General features: G+C 41.7%; 1 protein-coding gene across 2 annotated transcripts in view; it reads right to left on the bottom strand.

Annotated features, from left to right (window-relative positions):
- Positions 1-1,011: 1,011 nt before the first annotated feature.
- tspan9a (tetraspanin 9a) overlaps positions 1,012-25,582 on the bottom strand; it is a 183,348-nt gene continuing 158,777 nt past the window's right edge. For both annotated transcript variants that reach the window (XM_005734804.1, XM_005734803.1), the window contains 6 exons: positions 24,652-24,843; positions 21,603-21,677; positions 13,777-13,878; positions 13,348-13,479; positions 8,568-8,651; positions 1,012-4,421 (listed from right to left, as the gene is read on the bottom strand). In XM_005734804.1, the coding sequence (XP_005734861.1) occupies positions 4,350-4,421; positions 8,568-8,651; positions 13,348-13,479; positions 13,777-13,878; positions 21,603-21,677; positions 24,652-24,843 (657 nt within the window). In that variant the 3' untranslated portion in view covers positions 1,012-4,349. The remainder of the gene's footprint in view (positions 4,422-8,567; positions 8,652-13,347; positions 13,480-13,776; positions 13,879-21,602; positions 21,678-24,651; positions 24,844-25,582) is intronic.

Below are 25,582 nucleotides of genomic sequence, written 5' to 3'. Positions count from 1 at the left end.
TTTTTCTGACACTCTTTCCTTTATTTAAAAAATAGTTGATTTAGCGAGTAAAGAGAAAGTAGTGCACCAGCTAGTATAGATATTCAGAGTGCTTTCACGTGTAGCAGAAAACTCCACAGGACAAGGCTGGCAGGTATCAGATAGTGCCACCCAGCAGAACACAACATCAAACACACCATTTCTAGAGCATACATTTCCACTGCTCACATATTCAGCTTCAGCACAGGGGAAGGATTAGGAGCAGATTACAGAAATAATATGTCGAAGGTGGCAAAAAATGATTCTGACACACACACAAAACGAAAGGAAACAACAACAAAAAACAGTTTTTATGTTCAGAATTTTTCACAGCAGACGAAACCCAATTACTGCATGTGCATCCTTCCTTCACCATTTCCGTGGCTTACTGGGAGTGCTTCCTTGGGTGAGACGGAATATTTTATACTCCTTCAAAAAAATCAATTAAAAAAAAAAAGAAATCATGTTTTACTAAAAGATGAAAATGCAGTCAAAAATATATGAGGACTGTACTGACACAAACACAAATTTACTGAACATTTACACCGCTCTCGTGCTTGAAGAGAAAACAGAGGCAGGAAATCTGGCAGACATAAAAAGTGGATAACATACAGTACAAGTGTCTGTAAATGAGCATAAAAAGGGCACGGGCTGTCAGAAAACCAGCCTGCTGATGTGAATGTTAGGCGAAGTGGCAGAGGTATAACAGTAAGTTACATCACTTGTAAAATGGGCATATTTACAGTGAGCTGATACACTGGAGCGAGATGAACTCTGTTGTACAGTCGTCTAACAGTTCATGCTCTAAGAGTACAGAATGGGTCCTGCACTGGCAGTTTGAAGAGATACTGCAGATTATAGCTGCGCGTCCTAATTCAATTTAATTTGATCCTAATACAAAGAAGCACAACGACAAAAGCGCAGTATGTCTTTTGTGGACTTTGCCTGATACTATATGCCAGATTTTCCTTCTATTTGTTCTACGTTAATTGCTTTAACCGCCTGCATCGCTGAAACACAGAAAAGGCATTTTTGCATGTTGTAGAGGAACACTGCAAAGACTAATCCTCTAGGAAAAAATGCTTAATGGTGTCATGTACTCAAAGTGAACTACAAATGGGGGGAAAGCCAATAAAAACAGAACCTACAACAAGAAAACCAACAGCATATTGTATAAAAACAAACATTTAAACAGCAGAAAAGTGTACAAAACGAACATAATTAAACAGCCCCCCTTGTTAAAATGGCATTCATCCCCGCATATTACAAACACAATGTAACATTTACTCTGAAATAATCATGGAAACTGGGGTAAGGATTTTACACAGAGAAGAAAATGTCGCCCCAGTCAGATCAGCCGAGAGCAAACAGCGTCCGCAGGCTGAGGCTCTGACCTCCCAACGGATTTGCTTTATTCCCACTATTCTGCATTCTTGTATTTCTGTTACATGTGCGGCTATCTCGGGTTTCCTTTGAACCTTTTTTTTTGCAGTAAGGATACAGCACAGCCTCATTTGCCAAACTGTTTTGAGCTATTCCTCCGCTAACCCGTCTCGGGTACCTTACGAGTGCTTTAAGGTGTCCAAACCACATTGCCAGTTACTGAATAGCGCCAGGTGTCTGCAGAGTGAGGCAGTAAGTAAGGGATGTGTTGAGTTTGTGGAGGCAGCCGAGCAGAGGAAACGCGATCGCTCGTGCCTGCACTGTACATCAGCAGCTGTCATGTTTCCCCCATGGACACAACAGGAAGAGTTGGAGCATATGGGGGCAGACAGTGTATCACAGCCAGCAGGGTCACTGCACAAAACAGCACAAATTTGTTGCTTCCTGTTGCAAGAATTCCCCTTTCTCTTCCTAAAACTCTCCCTTAAATTAAGAAATCATCAGACTAATTTTTCCTAAAATGCCAACAATGACTTCAGGAGATACTCTGAAGCATCTCACATCAAGGGGGCACGTGAGTAAATGAGTGGCTTAATTTCTTTGTTAGTTCAGGTAGCAGGAATAGACAGTAGTCCATTGATGCGTCATTCAAAGCAATAAATTTAATTGCAGCTATAATGTAGGAAACAATTTAGAACGCAACCACTTGTAAAAGTTTAATTGGCAGCTTCCCTGGTAGCCAAGCTCAGCTCTACTGGTTACACATGAGCAGGCGATATAGGCTATAAATGGGAGACTTGACTTAACTAGGTGGTAAAACACAATCCTAAAGTCCTCTCGTGCAAGTACAGTACTCTGCATCATAAAGATTCCACAATTCCAAGTTTATATGAGCTTTTACTGTGTTCTGAAAGAGTTGCTACTGAATTGAAGTCCAACCAACTTGCAGGAATCTACAAACTGAATCTGCTTGAATGGATGAGATGAAGAGAAACAGGGCATAGTGGCAAACATGACAATACAGGTCAACGGTTCAGTAACAGAAATTCAAAATAAAGATGGTAAAGACGCAACTGTGGTAAAATATCAGCTTAAATAGACAATTTCTTTAAAATCTTCCCTCTGTAGTAAAAACCTTTGTGCAAAACAATCTGCTAACATTCTGTTACAAATGTTTTGTAATTATTGGCCGGCTTATTTACCGCTATTTTTTGTTCTTGATTAAAATATAGCAATCTTCCCACATCTCTAATTGCACTTGCTTTGGAAAGCACTATGTCACAACTGAATACAACCTTATGATTCCAAAAGCTACAGTGATCCTTTGATAGTAAGCGAGGTCTTTATTCCACCGTTTCTTTGGAGATTTTGAAGCCTAGAGCAGACACACCGGAGGGCATTTTTTGAAGTCGCCACGGCAGATGGAATATTTTCAGTCTTCAGGAGGAAGGCTGGCACTCTGGCCCCCTGCAGTGAATGTAGATGTAAACAGACATAAACTGATGTGTCCTACAGGGCATGTTGCCATACATATCAGTCTGAGCTTTGATCTGGCAACACTCTCACACTCCCATCTCGCCCCACCTCTGGTTGCTGCGAGAAAATGAAGCCTACGTAAAATTGAAGGGGGTTGCAAACCGGAGGTGTAAACGTGTGATGAGCAGGAATGTCAGCAGAAGCACTGGATGGAGCATGAAACTCATTGCTGCCTGACACGAAGAAAGAAAATTAGAGTGAAAAAGAAAAGATAGAGGCAGGGTTGAGTTGCAAGCCGCCGAGAGAAAGCACGAGGAGTGCGGTGTGAATGGATGAGATCTTCAGTACAGAAAGGCTAGAGCCACCTCTGTTAACGCTATTGATAGCCGAAACGAGACAGCGTGTCTGCTCGGTTTTTGCTCCATCCTGCCCTTGATTCTAAGTGTTTCTCAGTGGGTTTTTTCTCCTCTGCAGCTTGAACTGTGTGATAAAATGCATGCGCGTACACAACCCAGTCTGCTTTCTCAAAGGGGGGACTTTATCACCTAGATCTCTACAGCTGACAGTGCTGCTGGAGCCCTAATAAACAGCCATTTTACATCATTTATATTGTCTAACAGGGAACGGGTACGCTGCTGCGTGGCAGCACAAAATGCATGTGTGCGAGTTTGTTCGCAGACAAATGTTTGGTGTAAAATGAATCCACCGATGACTCCTCGTGCTTACGCGATGCTCCTCCATGAAGCTCATTTCATCTAAACCTCTGCATCCTTACGTGCCTTTGCCCGTCTGCAGCAATGTTACCTCAAAACCAATCCCACACACATACCCACACACACATTGCACCGATCTGTTCGACACTTACATTCCACAGGATGATATACTTACAAAAGCAAATCCAACAAGAAAACAATACGTTTAAAATAAAAATAATAACAACGGTCATTTCATTGATAAATCAGTGAAGTAGAAAACTAGCATGCCATGTTGGATCTTTTTCATTTACAAGGGGAAAAAAAACAGGGATAGAATTTAATAAGCATGAAGAAAAAAAACTCCACATGAGGTGGAGGGTTTTGTCACTTTCGTGGGTTTTTTCGCCCTGTGGGGCTGTTTGGGCATTTGTAAAGTCTTCATTGTCTCAATGTCTGTCTTTCCCTCCAGCAATTGGTTAGTTCAAGCCAAAGAAGAACAGAAAAAGCCAAAAAAACAAGTGTACTCAAGAGAAGGGACAACATATGGGATTCTCTTCCTTGCCAAAAGTAGGTGCCTCTTCTCTTCCAGTTGTGTTACTCTTTGGCAAAATGAATGGTGAGAGGAGACAGCAGGACAGAGCAGCTGGAATCTGTACAGACGATCTGAGAAGGGGGAAAAGGATGCTCTAAAGAGGGAAAGCATGGATGTATGTTTGAATCAGAGTCTTTATCCCATCAAGCACTGGGGCTCTTCTCCATTTGGTGCTTGTCCCAAGGCTAAGCGTCATACTTCTTTCCCGTTCTGTGAATGTGGTGGAACAATGTCATGGAGAATGCCATGCCCAGGAGCTGTGGAGGAAAACAAGGAGATCGTGAACACATGCTCGTGTCTGTCTATAGTATCTATTTATGTGTAATATATGTGCAGGTGTGTCCGTGTGGTCTATTTATGTTGATGCCTTGGGCTGCGTTTCTGATGCACAATGAATCGTGTGCTGAATCACGAACACATTTTAGTTCAGTTTCTTTTTCTCAGATGGCCTTCAAATGGAAGCTCTGGAATCTTTGTGATGGCAAAATGTACAGTGTGTGCAAGCATTAAGCTAGTGAAGTAAATTGAGATGCCATTGAATCAAAGTAGCCAGCTATGTCTTTGAAGTTTCCATTACCGCTGATACTTCCACATCAAACACAGTCGCAAGGCTGATCCTAAAACCATTATCTGGCAAAGTTGTGATGACAGGGAAACTGAAAAATACTGAATGCTGCATAGTTTTTAATAAAAAAAGGAAATGTGGACTCCACTGGGGATCCCTATGGTCTGTGATTAGCTGGGGAAAGCTGCTGATTCGCTTTTGGTTTCACTCAAGACCTAATTCGCAGAGCGGCTTCAGAGAAAATGCCACCTTAAACTGGCGTCAATCAAAAAAAAAGTGCCATTTTAGGTAAACATCCAGCTGAGACGGAGTTAGGACAGATGAAAAAGTGCTTCAGAGCCAACCCAATTATTTACATCTGAGCTCATCTGTCTTTGACAGAAAGTTTCTGCTGTCTGCTTCATTCAGTCTGAGAGACAGGATGACAGTTGCTCCTGAAGGATGCTTTAAAGCTCAATCACAGATTCCTGCTTAAAATGTGGAAATATTTCTGGGATTTCTGAAGCATTGTGGATAAACACACACCGTACATACCATATTTTCCGCACTATAAGGAGCACTTAAAATCCTTTAATTTTATCAAAAATCGACAGTGTGCTTTATAATCCGGTGTGCCTTATGTATCAGAATCAGAATACTTTATTGATCCCTACGGGAAATTATTTAATTCTGGTTGTGCTTACTGATCTCGAACCAATTTTATGCGGTACACGGTGCTCAAAAATCTGTCAAAAATGTTTCAGTATGACTTTGGTAAGCTATGAAGCCGCGCAGCTTGATGGATTGTTGGAGCATTATGGCTGCTGTAGTCAGGAGCCTCGCGGACTCGGTGTAATCTGGGTCCAAAAATCTGTCAGCTTCAGGTCCCAAAGTCAAACGAGCACTGCGGCATCACTGAGAGTTAAAAACTGTCTAAATTCTTTCATCTTTAATAAAATGATCAGTGTTGTTGCTTTACCAGGTGTAACAATTACGTTTAACATCCAGGCATCCATGAAAACAGAATTAGTTACATTTAACAGAGTTAGAAGTTAGCAGGAAGTTAGCTCGCTAGCTTCCACCTAAGCATGATGTAGCATGTTCTGAATAAGAGATTTCTGAAACAAATTCAAACGTACAGCTCTGCTATCACTTCCAACATAAATGAAGACAGAAAACTAAACAGCAGTGACGTTTGTAGGGTTACTGAAGTCGGGCTAGCTGGTATATAATGATGTGCTACGTGACCGCTAGTGACACAGCTATGTTAGCATAGCATAAACACAGTGAAGCTAACTTTTTTTACACTCGATAAAAGTTAACATGAGAGTTCCCGATGGTTAGGGACAAATGCAATCACATGGCAGGATACTGTAAACAGACCAAACTTCAGTCAGGAGAACAACTGAGATAATCCATCCACAATATTAGGTTAGTCATTAATATACCGCAACAACATGGGAATAGAGCAGCTGCCAGAGAATTCAACAATTGTACGGAAGTGGAGGAAGCAAGAAGAATGAGCTGAGTAAAGTTTGACTTATCTGACTGTTTTGTTTCGCTTAATGTGCCTTATGGTCCGAAAAATACGGTACTAGCTTTTGACAAAGTTTGTTATTTACAGCATGTTTCTGGTCCCAAATCATTAAAAAACAAAAACAAAATAACATTATGGGACATTAGCTTTATTTATGATGCTCTTCATTGTCACGTCTGCAAATATTTCCCAACTTTACCTCTGGTTTGGCCTGAATCAGAGGAGGATGTGTGTGCGCCCAGAAGTCTCAGTGTTCTGCACATGCCTGATGTGTGTTTGGAGGAGAATGTGAAATTTAACAAATTCTTCAGAGCATAGTGTGGTCATATATAATGCACACATTTCTCTGATGTGACTGTGCAAGAGCTACCCCTCCCTGAGGACATTATTACGTGCAGAATCATACAAAACTCAACAGGGAGATTTGCCTTCCTTGGTGAGGACACCTTGCTCTGAATGAACCATGAATTCATGCATTAGCAAAGTGAAGCCTTGTCCTGCGTGCACGCAGTCACAGACATATCAGGCTAGGCAGAAAGAAAATATTGAAAAACAAGTCTTCACAGCATCAAAAATAAAATCAAGGGCATGGACATACAAAATGAACTGTACATCTGAGAAATCTGTGTCAAATATCATCATCTATGTGAAATGTAAATATTGTACGGAAAGGTTTCATGGGCCGAGATATTAAAATATTCTGCACTTGTCATGCACCTTGGCAGCAGAAGAAGTGAAAAGGATTGGAGGGTAAGGTGCAGTCAGAGATGTCGGGTGTTGTAGATTAAACGGACTTAGGAAAAAAGGTGCACCAGACAGCTATTGCCACAGAGGATGATTCAGGAAAAAGACCAGATCTCTGCTGGATCTTATAGTGAATTTACAAAGTCAAGGGAGTGTGAAAACATTCTCTCAAGAAGGTGCAAATTGAAGCAAAGACCCCTGACAGTAGGGTTGTGCGATATGACCAAAATCTCATATCCCGATATAAGAATTCTATCGTCCGATGACGATATAAATCACAAAAATGTAACATTTTCTGTAAATTCTGTGAATCTTGGGCAGCTCGACTTGCGGGAAGTGTTTCCAGCTGCGCGTCATGTAGCTGGAGTCGAGTGTTTTAACTATTTTTAGACATAAGTTGTAAAGGCCGCCGTTTTCTTTGTGAGTATTTATTACACGGCGTGCTGCGGGGAAAAGCCTGTTCTAACGTTTGAGTCTGAGGTTTATTTTTTAGCACCTGGCGGCTCTTTTATACTTCTCATCCGTAAATAATCTGCTCTTTCACGTGATTCAGTTTATTTTGAAAAGTCTCAACAGGATCTTGAGCTTTATTGTGAAAGGTTTATGTGGAACATAAACAAGCGGACACGCGATGCTGTTACCGTCGCTGTTGCTAACGACAACGCATAAAAACAGGCGCTTGTCCGTCAGTAGTGTGGTTATATTAAATATAAGAGAAAGAGAGAACTTTAAGAAATTAATATAGCCACTACAGTGACCATCAAAACCATGAACAAATATTGCCGTAAACAGTTTATTTTGTGACACCATGAAACAAACGATAGCGTAAAATGAAACGATAGACGTTTTTATATCGCCGTCCGATATATATCGTTATATCGAACAGCCCTACCTGACAGGTTGCCAGTAGTGGCATATACAGACAGTCTAGCATTCACACTAACTTTCAGTTGTTACATGCGTGCATGAACTCATATTGTTGTCCACCATGCTCACACAGGTTTCTGTGCAGTTAGCTGTGCTGGCTACCTAGCGCTATCACCGCTTCTGTTGAAACACTGGCTAACCGGAGTGAAAAAAACAAAACAAAAGACGTAATACAAAAAAGTCTTGCAGTCAAAATTTGCACAAATACGGTTAAAAAAAAAGGTTCCCCGTTGTTCTGTGAGTAGACACTTTTAGAGTGCAATCTCAAAGTAAGTGGAAATACTACATCCTGAAGAGACACTGAGATAAAGAGGGATACATCTGAAGCAAAGTTTAGTAGCAAAAGACAAACAGAAGCGCCAGTGGAATTTCTACCACCACTTGCTACAGAGCCTTTAATCTGCGACTCTATACCTGCTCCTCTATATTCAGCATCTCTGCTCTCCTGTCGTCTCATAGCTCCTTATATCATTCTTGGCACAAAGCCACTTCACACATGATCAGGGTGCACAAGACAGGAGCTTCAATATTTCAGGATGTGCTGGAGCCCAGAATGCCCACTGAGCATTAACCTTTTAATTGTTTTCAATGTTGGCAAAAGACACAAAGCAGGACAAACAGGAAAGAGTTGTTTCTCACAAATCCTCCTACCTCCACTACCAAGATGACCATGCCTATGGTTCCCAGCAGATACTTATTGTCATCCAGCCATTCCTCCACTTTCTCAAAGCAGCCCTGAAAAAAGGAACAAAACCATGTTAAAATACCATTAAAATATACATTTTCAGTTTATGACACTGTAGTTGGAGCGATGGCTGCCCCCTGTTCAGTTACCCTGGAGAAAGCTCAATCATCTGGTTTGCAGTTTTCCCGCAAGAAAGCATTTCTTTAATGTGAGCTATACCGTAGGATGGATAACTAGCAGGTGAGTTATTAAACACAGCTGAGTTATTGTGAGCGATGACATTTATATGCAGACGTATGGGACACATAAGCCGACGTGCGCACTAATCGTATGCTTAAATACATTCCCACCTGGGTTCATTCAGAGGCTACTCATTGGCAGGGATATAACGCGACACACTTAAGGGCGGTTTCAGCAGCAAAGCTGTGCCCCTGCTGGTCTGTGGTTGCTGAGGCAGCATGTAAAGTTAACTACAAAGCGTGTGGCCATCCCCTCTGGGCAAGATTACACACAAGCTTTTAATGATGAGCTTTCCCAATGGGCCAGCTCAATGTCTGTCTTTTCTCATTTTGGCAATTATATTACAGCTTTTAATCCTCTACTTTGGACACGCTAACGAACCACATGCCAGACCAATAGCAGATTAGAGTAGCAATACGAGGGAAAACTGGTGAGCATTGTGCTACACGGTTTTGTGAGAAAAGAAGAGCTGTTGTCTCGAGAACAATAGAAAAATCCATTGGATTTAGGCAATAAGAGGAAAACTTTAAAGCGACTTTAAGTACCCACAAAGTGTTGGAAAAAACAACAGTGGATTAAAGCTTACAGATGCATGCCTCTTTTGAATTCGGGGAGCAGAAATTGGCAAGTATTGTATTTTAGAGCAACAAAAGTGTAATTTAAAGGCAATATGTTAGAGCACTTCAAATGTGGCGTTAAAAAGTAGGACGCTGTGGATCTAACTTCCCAATGCATCACGAGTTAATGGGAAGAAAAGTATCAACAACCCCCAACACGGAGCAATTGTTCACTCTGTAGTCACTTTGTGTTTTTGTTTTGCTGTCCCTTTCTTTCACTTTTCAGTATTTTTCTTGTTCCTCTTAATTTGTCTCTTCGCAGCTGTTCATCGGTATGCTCGTCCGCACCTCTCTGTAGTAGTTTTCCGCCTCGACTTGTTTCGTGTTGTTTTCCTGTTATGGACATTTTGCATTTTGAGTCTGTTGAAGTTTCTATGGTGGTTTTGTCTTTGTGGTTCTTTCACAGCTCTGCAGCTCTTTTGTTAATTTAAGCCAAAACCAAAAATGCACGAACAAAATCGTTTCAAACCAAAACTTCTCGTACGCAAATCCTCGGTGAAGCACAACTGAACACTGCAACAACAGTGAGAAAACCTGTGATCACTAAGACGATGTAAGTATGCTGATTATTTTAAATTAGCCTAACTGTATGAGCATAGTCATAACATGACCTGTTAACAGTGCAACTTAATTTGTTAATGAGTTGGGAGTTAAGTGAGTTTGGGACCCATATGGAGAAGAATTGTCTAAAGCAGGGGTCTCAAACTCAAATGAGCCGCGGGCCACTTCTGGCACCGTCACCTGATTGGAGGCCACTTCAGTGTCCAAGTAGTACAAAAAAACAAACACGAAAACACCCACTAATATTTCCTAAAATGTAGTGTTTTGTTTGTTTTATTTAATTCCAAATATTGTGTAACAAGACAAAATTGCAAACATGAACACAATTTTTTTCTCACTCTTAACTGTCTGAAGCCTTTCAGTTTCTTTCAGTGAAATGTATTTGACGAGCAGAAGACAGTCACTCAGCAGTGTAGTACAGTGTAGTACAGTGTAGTACAGTACAGTAGTTTCATTGAACTACCAAATAAACAGCTCTTTCTGGCCAGACACATGGCAGCACTTTTGCTACAATTTTGTTTGTATTTAACAAAATAAAAATGCAGACATAAGCGTACACATTAGTCTTTGATTGCAAGTGAAAATTGTTTTCTTTCTAAATAAATCTCTCCCTGAACTAACAGCCCTCAACATGTTTGCACGCTCTTGTTACCTCGCTCAGGTCTGCGGCTCTGAAACGTGGTAAGGAGACTCTGGCTAATACTTTGGGCTCCATGTCGGCTCGTGGAACGAGCTTTACTGTCTGGGTCAACTTTGCTAGCGAGAGACAGAGAGAGGCGTTGAAAGGCTGTTCCAGCAGAACTTTGTTTCGGAGGAAAACACGAACACAGTGTACAGTCGAGTCTTAATAGCTTACTGGGCTCGTCAGCCACTCTTTTAGGCTGCAGTGGTTATTTTTATATTTACATGCTTCCATCTCCCGTTTCTGCTCGGTAGCGCCTCGTACTTTTCGACTTTCCTTTTTCCTCCCTCCCTCATGCTCACACACAGCGGGAGGGGCGGTCCCACACGCTCTCCCTGCAGCAAGGACTACACCGCACATGAGGCTACAGTCTTAAAGGGCCATGCCTGTAACACTCTGTCATGTATTAAATCATTTTTTGTATATATTTCTTCACATCAGTATGCGGGCCACAAGTAGAGGTGACGTGGGCCGCAAATGGCCCGTGGGCCGCGAGTTTTGGACCCCTGGTCTAAAGAATGGAAAAATACACTTTTTGAAAGCCCAGAGCACAGCTGCAGCAGTAATCAGGATGTACAAAAGAGCCATAGTAATACTAATCAGAGCCACAGTGGCTCTCCACCTGAAACGCCACAGACAGCGCACTTCTTCCAAAGTACAGCTCTCAAAATCGGAAGAATAAGTGGTTCAATCTCACAATGGAAATTTGAATTTTAGCTTAGAACATTGCTTAACCTGTTAGCAGTCGGACGTACCGCCCACGGTACATTGGATGGTTTAGGGGACTAATTGGACTGCTAAGGGGTTAATGTCAGTCTCTATATACGTCATAAAAACCCCTCCTCACTCTTCTTCTTTGGCCTAAAACTGAAAGATTGAATGTTGCTAAAGAGCTGAAAAACAGCCTGATGAAGATTAGGATCACAAGATAAATTGGTTTGGCTGAGATGGGGATGATACACAGCGTGACGCTCGACTGATTGTAAATATGGTATCTAAAAGTTTCAAGGACACCGGATGGATGTTAGACAATGTCAGACAGGTATCTTAATTGTGTACTTGAGCACTGAGGAGTAAAAACACATTGAGAAGTGAAAAATATCAGGTGCTGGAGATGTTGGAGATTAAATGGACTTAGGAAAAAGGTGCACCGCAGACAGCTATTTTTATACAGCATGACTCAGGAACAGAGCAGAACTCTGTTTGGATCTTGTACTGAATTTACAAAACCAAGGGAGCAGAGAAGGGCAGGGAAACATTTTCTCAGGAAAGGGCAAATTGAAATAAAGACTCCTAATACCGAGCCACCCCATCACAGGGGCAGCATTTACTGAAAAGACAGACAACTGTTTTACAATGACATATTCATACCGCGGGGACGCTAAAACGATTTTGTTATGTAGATGCACCAGTCAAGACCTTTTTGCTATTCTGGTTGTCCACTGTGCTTACGTCCCTCCATAAAATAATCAGGCCTGCGCAGCCTAAAAAGGCTTCAGTGTCAGTAAAAACTTCACATGTATATATTTTGTAGGTGCACTGAGACTGCAAGGCAAAAAAAGATAAAAAGAAAGAGTCTGGCGGTAAAGTGAACAAAGCAACCGGGGTTCCTGGTGAGTGCTGAGAGCACTCTGAGTTGTTGCAAAAACGCAGCATAAACAGTCTGCGCACACACACACACACACACGAACACACACACCCAGCCACACACACACACACACACACACACACACACACACACACACACACACACACAGCCAGCTAATTGCTGGCTACCTCAAGTTAACGTCTGTTTCCGTTGGTACATTGGCTGACTCAAGCAAACGAACAGATTACACTCAAAACTGCACAAACGTGGCAAAACAAGTTTGGCTTCGTTAAAGCAGTTTTAGAGCACATGTTCTAAGTAAATGGAAAACCTACTATGAGGAGAGACAGTAACAATACAAAGAGGGATAAATGGTACCAAAAAGCACCACAGAACGACACAGGAAATCCTTCCTGCCCGTGACCGTCTCCCTGTGCAACTCCTCCATCTAACACACTGTAAACACTGCCCTGTTTGCACACGCTCTGCAGCTAAATACCAAATGACAAAGTTCAGTCAGAGTCAAATGTCAATCATATATATTCCACCTCTGTAATATCCTTTGTCAATATTCTTGATATTTATAACTGAGTGACTTGTATATATTAGTGCTATTTCTTAAATTTGTAAACTCTGTAACATATTCAAATAGTTTAGTCTGTAACTGTTAAAGTCTTGGAGTAACCACATCATTTCCTTAAGGATTAATAAAGTATCCTGATTCTGATGTCATAGCAGTTTTGGGCCCAGCATAATCCTATAATCTGGACAAGAATATTACGTGAATCATACAGAATACTTTCAGACTATCAGTTTTAAAAAGAGAAAAGTCAAGGCAAACTATACAGCCGAGATTAGGTAGAAAATGACTGTGTATCATTCATATCCTCCAAAACAAAAACTTAAATACAGTAAGTATATTCTGTGGAGTCTGTCATTTTAATACAGTAAATCTGTTAGTTTTGAATATTTTATAAAGAGCAGACACGTGACTCTTATACTTAAAAGCAAAAGTCTGAGAAGCAAAACTCAACTCATCGGAGTCCAGGTCAACTCACCCTGTTCCAGAACATGTTGGTGGAGTTCCGCCCACAGTTCTGGTAATGCTCCTGGCAGCAGCGATCAGGAACTACTTTGTCCTTCAGGGCCTCGTGCCAGTCGGTGTATCCTATCACTCCACAGCATTTCCACTGTTAATGCCATACAAATGTCAGGTGGAAGATGAGTTAATGCTCTGTGTCCTCAATGGCCCCAAAAAGCTCAAACAAACTTTAATTAAAAATTTTAATTGGTCACTTTCCTTTAAAGGACAGCAAAAAAGGACTGAAGTGTACTTGGACAGCCAGTTTGGGCTTTTAAGGTCACACTAACACCACAGCTACAAGCCAGGACATACATTAGCTGGAATATCTGAATAGATTTTAGTCATTTGTGCTTAAACATTCACACTAACGTTTCTCATATTGTAAATGCATGGCGTTACTTACCTCTGCCTGGATGATGTTCCAGGCATTTCGCAGGCCTATGTTGTTTTCTGAGTTGTACAGAGCCAGCCCATCCTTGAGATCCTGTTTGGCATTCTCACGCACCTGGAGAGGATAAAAGAAAACATTAGCCTTAGTTAGAGATCTTAGTTTGGAGGGGTTGTCTTTGCAAGAACAGTCCGGTGAGTTGCACCATTCAATACCTCTTTATGTTGTCTTTGTATTGGAGCAGGCAGTTGAAGCTTGGGTGTTTGTAGAGGTGCACTCGGATTATTCTACTCTTTTCAAACTGTCAGCATCCTTTTCACACAGATGCAAACAGTAGTGGCAGGTGTGCAGTTAAGTGCTTTTAGTGGACTGCGTATGACCGACGAATCATTAACGCAAAGCAATCCGACACTACAATATAAAGACATAAAATGCCAGCGCCTTCACAGTTATGGGTAACCTCTTGTCTTGTCAAATAAAAATAACTCTGCAACAGTAACGCGGACCGCTGTGTGATGCCTGAACGTCTGACACGTCATGTGTCGCTCACACGCTCGGCTTCAACATGCCCTTCAGCTGTGCTAGCAAATCATTTTCCTCTTGAGTGAACACCAACAATTTGCTCAGGGTTGTGCCATGTCTGAGGGAGATTAATATCTCATTCGCTGTGTTAATGAGATACAAAATCAGAGCTTTAGCTCTCCTGCAGTTTCATATGCCTGTGGGGATTTGCTAACTGCCAGGACAGATTGAGAGGCGCTTTAGATACGGGGTAATTATGACTAGAAAAATGACATGGACTGCCAGAATCGCGCTGTACATCTTCACGGGCAATAAAAGTAATATCACAACAATAGGAATGCACTTAATACTTAAAGCTTAGAGTTAAAGAGTGTGATCAGGAAATCTGCACAGGACAAGAGAAGCTGCATTAGCACTGTCACATCCAGAAACAACAAGGTGATTTTAGGTGTCAGTAAATCCTTTAGTGAAAGAATAAGGACGAAAGTAACAATAAGCAGCCAGAAGCCTGGCTTCTCTAAAATAATAACACATTTAATATCACTTGACTTTCTGTCTTACACATTAGAAATAGTACAAACCCAACTTTCCTTTGACTGTACAGAAACGACATTAAGCTTTAAAGTCATTCACTGGTTCAGTACCCTTGTTATTCAGCTGCAAGGCTTTTGAAATCTATTTGCTGAATTAGACATAAAAGTCAAACTGAATTTTTACTGATTAATTAAAATTTCTCGGGCAATAAAATGCTTTAGTAATCATTAAAAATGCAAACCCCATTTAAAACATCCTCTAAAAGCTTTGAAATAAGACGAGAATTATTTCAAATCCCATTCTTGCTCCTCGGCCTGCAAGTTTGCTGATGCAGATCTTGGTCCTCGTGCAGGAAAATGAAATGAAGAACAGCAGCACCATCAATCTCTGCCTTGTGCTTTGTTTCTATCTGCTATCTTGTCTTCTCCATCTACAGTAGGCTGTATGTGATGTCGCTGGCTCATTACAGACTCCTCACACAGCCGCTGGAGAGCAGGGTCCCTCTTATTGCAATAAAAGTCTTCTTCCGAGTCTCCGATAAGTCACTGCACATCATTTTTTTTGTGTCTTAGTTACAGTGTGAAATGAAAGTTAATGATCCAGATTTACCTCTAACGAGAGGCAGACAAATGAATACAGAACAAACAGGGAGTTGGAGGATCGTGCGGCACGCCGACCCTTTTTCTCCTCGCCACAGAAGCAGACAAAAACACGAGGCGATTTCTCGACTAATGCTTACACTGCCGGTCCTCGAAAATGTTGACAAATAACAGGCCTGCACCGTGCTGTGGCAACATCCGACTTCTGGGAAGTTTTGCCTGGATGTTGCCACGCAATATTTCACGTGTGGCATGTAGACAAAGCCCTGAGACAGAGCTCATATGTCTCATTGCATAGATAAGCTTGTAGTTTCCTCTGTGATGACCAAGTCCGCACACAGCAATATACGACTGCACATTCATCACAGAAATCTAAAGGGTTCAGCTTGGCCGGCTGAGAAAACACTCATAATTCACAGAAAAGACAAAAAAACAAAAAACAAAGAAAGACAAGAAGATATGCATGTGAGGGCGGTGGAAGGAGAAGCCTTTCTGTCCAAACTGTTCACGTTCCCCGTCAACGATCACAAAAATAGAGCAGAGAGCGGGTGGTAGATTGTTGGAGAAACACCTGTCCCAGATCTGGTGACATGGTAACACCCAGGGGAGCAGGTACACTGAGACCTGTGAGGTTACACTGAATGCTCATTACCAGAGTGTGTGCCACGACAGAACCGACTGCTCCAATTTCCAAAGACGTGAAAGAACTGATCATTTCAGAGAAGGATACAGCCTCCACAGAGGTGGGGGAACATCTGGCTAACGACTGGTGTCTCAGCAGGCTGTTTTGAAAATGCTGTGGAACATTTAGAGTTCCTCACGCAACACGGGAGAGCATTACGTATTTACATGAGATTCTGTGAAAACAGAAGTGTCAAGAGATTTATTCTAAAGACACTTCTTCAGCTGAGAGTCAGAGAGTGGAGACACGCGCGCAGTTTTTACTTGCAAGGGCGGTCACAGAGCGCTGACATCAGAGTGGGGGCCCTGTGAAGTGCGCTCTGTTACCGCTCTGGTCTGTATTTATATACAAAAGTAGGCGCATTCGTTTATTACATTGGAATGTGGATGTGTATATTATGGGTGCAACGATACTCATATCGATATTGAACCGTTCAATACAGAGCTTTCGGTTCGGTACGCATATGTATCGAACAATACAACATTTTTAATTTATTTTATCAACTTTCCTTCTGACGATGCTCAGAGGATCTGCGTTCGACTACTCCACCTAGGCTGCACTGTTGAGCGCAGATCCACTGAGCGCAGCGCAAGCTAGCGAGACAGAAGCTAAGCTCGTTGCAACATGGCAAATTGAACCTCCCCCACCCTCATTCAGATCTGGCCTTTGGAATTATTTTGGTCTTCATGTGACGTATGACCCTGAAGGTAAGCGCGTCATGGACAAAAGTAAAATAGTATGTTGGATGTGCCACGCAATGCTCAATTACATGGGTGGGAACTAGTGCGTTAGCGCAGTTAGCTCGTTAATGTGTTGACGCAGTCCAGCCCCACGCACGGGGCGATCCGAGGTAGCTCGTTAACGGAGCTAGTGCAAAGACAAGCTAGTGCAAAGACAAGTGGAAGCAGACAAAAACAACAAGCACGCATGCTACAAACTTTACCCGAGTCATTTAGACAGCCGTTAGCACAGGATTCTCCTTATGGGGACCTGATATGTTTAATATGCTGCTGAGAGTATACCCGAGAAGAAGCTATAGTGTAGCTTTTATTTTGGAAAGAGCCATTTCTCTGTAATAAACTCTTTTCCAAAGATGAGTGATTTCTCCATCAGATAGATTTATTATTTCATCCCTTTGTTGTTTCAGCAACATTAAATTTAAAAACTGTAAGTTTGAGTTAAAATATATATTTATAATTTTAATAAATGACAAATTAAAAAAGCATGAACATTTTTTTGTATCGAAAAAACATCGAACCGTGACACCAAAGTATTGAACCGAACCGTGAATTTTCTGTATCGTTGCAGCCCTAGTGTATATGTGTGTGTGTGCGCCAAGAGAGGCTCCTCTACCTGACACGAAGTGAAACTGCTCGTTAAGCTCTTATCTAGCAGGTACTGCTCCTTCCCTGCATGATAACGGGTCACAGTGAACTAAAAGCAGTCTGAGTTATAAAGAGGTCATCATGCAGTATTCTATCATTAAAAGATTATCCTGACTACTAAGTACAATTTTCTATTGACAAGAAGAGACGAGCAAAACGTTTATTTTATCAGTTTGCTCAATTAATATCTTACGAAAATTGTACAGCATTCAATTCTGATCTTATGAGGCTCTGAAAGGAAAGAATTAGTGGACCATTGGGAGTTAGTGTATTGGCACCTGCGGAAGGTAAACTATAGATAGATAATACATTTATCTGTCTGCATGTTCTGTGCATGCTGACAGGAAAACAGAGGAATTATCTTAGGATACCAACCACGGTCAGTGTTTAAAGACTAACAAGTGCTCAACTTTCCACTGAAGAACCTGAACTTGAATCTGATTTTATGGATGGCTAAGTGCTTAGGAACAGCTTTGAACTTTCAAAATGGCTAATATCTTATCTACATATTCACACTAGCGAAAAATATGAAGGATAATCATTGATTGTTATTTTAAAAACACTTTTCTTTCTTCTTTGTCCCTGCACTTTCTTCTTGGTCAACTACTAAATTAAATACATTATTGTTAAGTTGTAGCTGCTCCCCTGTGTTTACCAGCTAGTAACTCTGGTTCTTTACTAACTGTTGTTGTGTTCGGGGTGTTGAATAGCTTTTCTTGTGAAATTTCTAATCAAACTGCCCCAAACTCCCAAGTTCCCACACTGGCAAATGTTCACGTCACATTAACGTTCAGTACCAGAGTAGCTCACATCATCGTTTACCCGACAGCTGCATAATAATTAAAAATATACTTTACGGTGAAATACTCCCTGGCATTATTGCATTTTTCTTTTGGATGCAGAAATGATGAAGCGACTCCACACATACTCACCTGTCTTCAAATCTCATCTATAATGCAAAGAACCAGAGCTCTGCCTGCATACGCAGGTTTCTGACGAGACAGGCGGTGCAGATAACGCTGTTTTTTAATGTTTAAAAAAGTGACAGACAGTTGAGCTGATATTCTATCACAGTAGATTTCATATTTGATGTAAAATGCACCGAAGTACACAGGATCTGAACCCAAGTCAACCTCTACCAAACTGAACTTCTGATTGTAGCTTGCTGTCAGGGTATGGTACACAAAGCTCACATTATCACAAATACCAGACTTCAGGCTCAAATGTTCCTAAATGCAGAGTTTCAAGCATGAAATCACCATTAAATCCTATTTAAATAAAACATATTCAAAGCTAAACATTCCAGATCAAATTGCCACTTATTTTACTGTTTCGTGAAGCAAATAAAACTGTCTCTTGTCACATCTTCAGTCTTTTGCTGCATGCTCTTTAAGGATAGACCGAACCTCTTTCAAACATGTTCAGTGCTTTTTTCCTCTCATACGCAGTCACTGTTGGGTCACATACTGTCTGGAAACACTGGTTTTAGTTTCAGGACTACTGGGAAACTAAGAAGCTAACAACGTTTCACTGTTGCTCTAATTGCAAAGCTCAGGACAAATACATTTACTGCCCTGAAATTGTAATAAATGATGTGAATCCAAACAGAATCAGTGCCAGAGGTTTCCAAACAGCACATTATTAAAACACGTTACCTAATTCCCTCAGTTGCTCTGCAACCCTGTGCTTTGTAGACGGAGGCCAGGGCACTTGACAGAGTCAGGGGAAGAGCCCCACTCCAGCTTTAATTGGTTGGGAAATAACGCACAGCCAGGAATTGAACATAATTCTGTCTTTGCACAAACGACACACGCAGCTAGATGTGACTGCTGCTGTCGTTGAGTAAGACATCAAGGATGTGCCACAGCCAAACTTGGCTTCCTTCCTCTTCCATGACTCCGTGTTTTCCTTTTTCCTGATTCTTTTCCTAAAGTTTTACAGTGACATCTAATTTCATTTCTGACATGGCTGACCTCTTTCTACCCCTTTTTTTGTGTACTTCAGCACCCTAACACATAACACATTCATTCTTCCCAGCATCCTTTGATATCTCTTTTTTTTACCTCTCTCCACACCTTCCACCCTTCCTTCATTTCTTCCTCGCCCTCCCGACATCCCTACGTACATGCTCCGGTGCTTCCTGTCTCTCTTGCAAAGTTCTGCTTCCTCATTCTGAGCTAATAAACCTTCACCGGTGTTCAGCTCAGCGTGTTGGGTCGACGGCGGCACAATGAGGTCAGAGCGTTAAAGACGGATGGCTGTAATCTGGTTTGCCGCCCAGCCATCTGCTGCAGTCAGCTGGTTGCTAACTGCAGGGCCAGCCTTTATTATACTACGCCCTCTACATGGCATTTAATCAGAAAGCTTAACACCACTGGGCTGTGGAAGGAATGAGGGAGTGCCCACGCATAAGCCATACCTGTAGGCAAGACTGCTGGGCTGAAGAAGACGTGAGAGAAATTATCTATTAACAGGACTGAGCGGTACCTCCAAAGTAGGATTAAACTGGTGGAAACGGACGCTAAACGAAAAAAACATGTTGCAACAAACGCAAGATACTATATGTTTGTCTTTCCCTCCCACCTGTCAACAGACTGTCGCCCAGAAGGATCACAGTATGCACAAAGAGTCAGTCATGACTTAAATATGACCTATTTGAGAGACTAAAATATCTGTTTTGCCTCCGTCGATACACGTTTAAAAGCTGCCAACTACTGTACCGTATGTCTTCCAGTCTTGTTAATAAATACCGTGTGATTAGGGGATCAAATAATAAAAGTGAATTAGTGATTCCTCTGATCACAGCCTGTAGCAGAAGACGAGGGGAGCCTCACACGGCATACAAGATCTCACTGGAGACGGAGAAAAAACCCAACCACAAAACAAAAAGCAATATGTGAAGGTCGTCTGTGATTGTCCTTTTAGCCAAACAGACAAGCTTTAAAAATCTAATGCAGTTTCCTAAATTTGCAGGACATCCTGATTAGAGCAGTCTGAAAGTGTCATCTCCAATAACGTGCAATTTACTTTAAACGCTTTGCCTTCCAATGACATTTGAAGACCAATAAAGGGAAATATATTTGGTTGTGATCCTCATTATCATGGTTTCACGTTCCATTAGGTTTAAGCCAGGATAAACACAGTAATTTGGCAAGAACGGGACAAACATAAAATACGGTGGGTATTCACTGGAACTTGTGCGAATGAGTTTTCCCCGGGTAATGCCCCATGCTTTGCTAATGCAGACTCAACTGATTTCTCATTTAGGAAATCCTCAGCACTACTGGGCTATCTTTTACTGACTTCACAGGTGATGGGAAAGGCACTGCTGTGAAGTCAAGAGGCTTTCTATTTAAATTCCGCCGGAGGGATCACGGTTAAGCCGGTAATATTTTGATGATAAGGCAACAGACATATTTACTCCTGACAGGGTGTGCCTGCGAGACCCGATCTGAATCTGAGAATGGATTGGCTGCTAAATGAATTCCTTTATCTGCCTGAGAGACTAGGTTTGAGCAATAACCTCAGAACAAAGAGGCAGAATTAGCTGATGTCCCGAGGGCCGTGTGACATAAGAGAGCAAATATATAAATAGACGGATCTATCAGCGACATGTCCTTGAAAACAGAGAAGTCTTCATCGCTCGTCCTGCACAAGACACTTGTCTTCTTCGGGATGAAACATTTGTGGTTGGATCAGATTAAAGACGAAGACGAATTCAGCATCGGTAATATCCAGAGCTTTGCGTGTAGGCATCTGCTGTTACCCCACACATTCACCTGATTTAACCTCATTCAAGGGGTCATGGGAAATATTCCTGGAACTAATTAGGGGGAGCCAACTGTTGGGGATTGAGTTGAATTTTGTGGCCTAACCTTTGACTGCTGTGTTAATGGTGGGGTGAAGACACTCAAGCTTCTGACAGAGAAACAACCAAATATAAAAACAGAAAACTCTGATACCCGGAAGCAACTGGAATCTAGGTATGCTTATCACACTAACACCGTTTATTGCTTTCTGCATTTGTCTGTGATCATCTGTGTGTGAGAGAGTTTTCTTTTAATGTCTTCAGCTGGAATGATAAAAAACAAAATTCGGACACAACACATAACAACTTACCTTATCTGTGTACACAAAGAACAGGATGAGCAAAATCACCTCCGCCAGAAGAATTATCAGCAGGACAATGAAGAACTGCCAGAAAGAGGAAGAGCACTGTTACAACAGCAGCACAGGCAATATTGTAAATTGAATTTGTGAACAAAACTCTGAACAGCTCAGCTTCTTTTGCAGTTAAGTGCTGTTTTATCTGAGTATTTCACAAACTTCACAGTAAGACTTGCATCTGTGATTTAAAGCGCATTTATTTATACTCCAAACTCAAATGTATTGTGTGACTCACGGAGATACACGGATTATCTAATGATCTTTTAATTTGGGTTAAAGCAATTGTTTGACATCTTGTGAAACATAAGGCAAGGGTTAAATGAGATGAGCTAGCAGTCAATTAGTTTAGCTCAGACTGAAACAAAAAGACACAAAAAACTAGAGCCTGGCAGATAAAGCCTTATCTGCCAGCTGGCATCTCTTAAAACCCAATAATTAACACATGAATCATCATCAAGGAAAAACCAAATAAAAAATAAAGCTGTAGTATTTTAAGGTTAATTGCCCAGCTATGACCCAGCGAATCACTTCACATGACTGTAAAACCAGCCCTAAATAAAGCTAGCTGGCGTTACCTACTGACCCCACCATTTATACTGTTCAGCTTGGCTGGACAGTTTCTGGCAGCAGCTTTATATTTACCAGCTAGATTAATCTTCTCATTTTTGCTCTTGACAATAAAACAAATGAGTAAATTTCCCCAAAAACGTTCCAGGTTTCAGTTAATGGTTTCATTTGGAAGCAGCATACACAGAAACCAACATTTCTCAAGACAAAAAAAAGAAAAGAAAGAAATCCATAAACATAAACAAAGCAAATTTAAAAAGGGAGAAGGAAATTAGAAAAAGAGACATGAAGGAAGAGGTGGGAGTGATGGTGGGAGGAAAAAAGGAGAATCTCGGTGCTGAAGGGCTTGTGAATGTTTGAGGGGAGTATAAAAGGTTTAATACTTCCTAAGATTAATTTCTAGCACAGCCTTGCATCTCATCTACTACTCTCTCTACTTGACTCCATTACAGCACGGTATTTACCCAGCTCTTCTGCACAGCACGGGAGGAGGCATGCAAACCTAGATTTTTTTGAAAAACCCATTAATTCCAAACTCATCTGGGAGGGAGGGTGCGAGCTATTATTTATGTCACGGCTCACACGACATAGTTACAACGGTTTGCTGCTGCATATGGCTTTGCAGCCCACAGAATGATTGTTGTTCACCTGCAGTTAACTTGTCATACTTTTCCTGGCATTTGCAATCAAATGAACTGTTTCTGCAAAGCAAATTGGTGGTGCTTCAGCGGCCATGTGTGAGAGCATGTGCTTCTGTGTTTATTTGCACACTCAGCTCTGTGGGTGCATGCTCTCATTTGCCAGCAATCGCACTGTTGTCTCACCTTGTTTTGTTTCTTTAAAAAATGTCTCAATAAAACTATTTGGCAGAAAAGGTGCACTGCAATATCGCTGCAAAGGATGTCCGGTCTTTGAATATTTCTAATCCAAAGAGAGCTGCAATCAGACCAACTTCAAAGAAAATATGTCAAGGTAAACACTCAGATCTATTTGCGCTGGGAGATCTAAACCTACTCTTGATGTTTCCCCGTCCTGAGCCCACACCACCACCACCACTACCTCCCCAAATGTTTGGATGTGCTCGACTGGACAGACAGACAAAGACAAACACAACAACAGCAACGACAGCAGACATGGATGCCCTAAACAGAATTATTCTGGCCAAATATAAAAGGCTGTCACGCACAGATGTGGCAGAAGACTCGGTGAGAAACATCAAAACTTTGATATTTTCCGTTGACTCCGATTTTTTTTCTCTAATTCCAGCCATCTTTCACACCGCTCCGCTCTGTCTTTGCGCTCTGCTCTCTCCTCCTGCTTCACAGTTGTTAGGCAGGTGAAGGAAGCCATGTCTAACGCTGAGGATTTGGTGGGGCTTTTGACTGATGCAAGAGCTTCAAGGGATTGAGCTGTTTGTGATGTTAAGTACTCAGAGCCCCAACTCCACTTCTCATTTAAAGTTTCTATACATGAAAGTTTTTTTTCTTTGCCTTTCTGCAGCGGATCCCTGCAAACCTCATTCTGTTGGGTGAACTCTCATAATTAACTTGTGCTTAAGATAACACACTTGTACAACTTTGGGCAAACAGTGCAACGTCAAGACAGAACAGTCTTTGTAATGAATAATAGAACATTCTCAAATCTTGAGCTTCAAAAACATCAAGTGGCTTTTGGTGTGCTCTATGCAAATACTAATTCCCCCGCCTGAAATTCCTTTCACTGGGCTTTGACCAGAGCCATGGCAATGACATGCATTAGTTGGTATTAATTTGCAGAAAGGGGGAATCCTATTGCTCAGCTCTAATTTTCCTTTGTGCACTCTTGAGGTTCGATAGAGGGCAGACTGAATTACTGAAGTAGCCCCAGTCACCTAGCTCTCCCGAGGGTCTGGTAATAGGACAAATACAAAAAAAGCTCCTGGTGGCCTGTGACCAGTGTGCCTTTGAGTATAGACACTTGCTTGCAGTTTGCGTGTGACAGTGCAGACAAGCCTTGCAGCAAAAAGACACAAAATACGAGCAGTTCTCAAAATGTTATGGCATTGCTTTTTTCCGTTTCTCATCTCTGACAAATAACTATGACTCTTAGTGGTCCATTAAAAACATTTCCAAGCTATGAAATTAGAGCTGCTACTATAAGTTTGCACAAACTTTGGCCCGCTGCCACGATTTCTATCAATTTTATACATTCATGAAAAGCTCATCTTAATATTTCATTGCTGCAAGGGTTGTATTTACCGATAAAATATGCAGCTTCCCCAGGGGTGCCAAAACTTTTGAATACAACTGATTGCAAGCGGTCAACTCTACAAATGAATTTCAGTCATAAAATGCTCGAGTGAGAGAAATTAAGAACTACAATGTGCACATTTGTGCTGTTGACAGATGTGTGACTTTTAAAATATATTTTTTGTAGGTATCCGGATTTGACTCACGCTCAGAAGCAGGCACTTGTTCTCCTTGATGGCACCCAGGCAACCGAGAAAGCCTGTTACCATGACGATGGCGCCGATGGCAATGACCATATTGGCAGCTGACAGTGAAGGGAATGAGGGTGAGAAGGTGGCGAAGCTTCCCTGAGACACCGAGAGCCAGATGCCCACGCCGAGCAGCCCGCAGCCACATAACTGCAAGGCAAAAGATAAGACAGACGACAAGGTGAGAAAACAAACAGACAGGCACAACCTTTTCAGGGTAAGCTGCAGAAATGATTAGCATTCAAATTCATCTTTAGCTCTCCACTGGCTGCGTTGGTTTAATGCGAGACCTGCCGAACAATAACAGTAATTCAAAGAGTAAGGTTAGCTTTAAATTAAAAGCCATCCCCACCTCAAAAGTCCCAGTGCGACAGTCTCAATTTCCCCTCCAGCAGCCTGAGGAACTGCCCACACAATCATACATCTCCAAACACTGGTCAAAAAACGAGAGACTTTACACCAATTACAACTACAATAAGCCAATAATGCTCTGCCAGTGATTAGAGCAAAAACTGGGGTCGGGCCATGCTGGTTTTGCACGTTCGAGCTGATTTCATTAAATCCAGAACAAACAGACATGTAATTACTGCCAATCGCTGTAATGAAAACTTCCCAGCTTTATGAAATCTGCTTGCAGTAGAGTTGAGTTTCACCTAGAGGGAGCAATTCCCTAATCTCACCCTGTCACCCCGCCAGGCTCCTGCTATGTGTGTGCGTGACCTGCAGAATCCATTAATGCAATAAAGTGTTAATGGAAAGCTTAGACTGTCACGCCTGCTGATGTGCGAGTCCTCCTATCAAAGATCAGAGCAGTACATGGTCACCGCTTAGAGAGTCACGTTTTTATGGAGACCTCACAGCATAAAAATCAATAGAACATACATATGGC

The sequence above is a fragment of the Pundamilia nyererei genome, unplaced genomic scaffold, assembly GCF_000239375.1.
Source record: "Pundamilia nyererei isolate P.nyererei 1_Seehausen unplaced genomic scaffold, PunNye1.0 scaffold00060, whole genome shotgun sequence".
NCBI classification, from domain to species: Eukaryota; Metazoa; Chordata; class Actinopteri; order Cichliformes; family Cichlidae; genus Pundamilia; species Pundamilia nyererei.
This window is presented reverse-complemented; position numbering and strand designations above follow the sequence as displayed.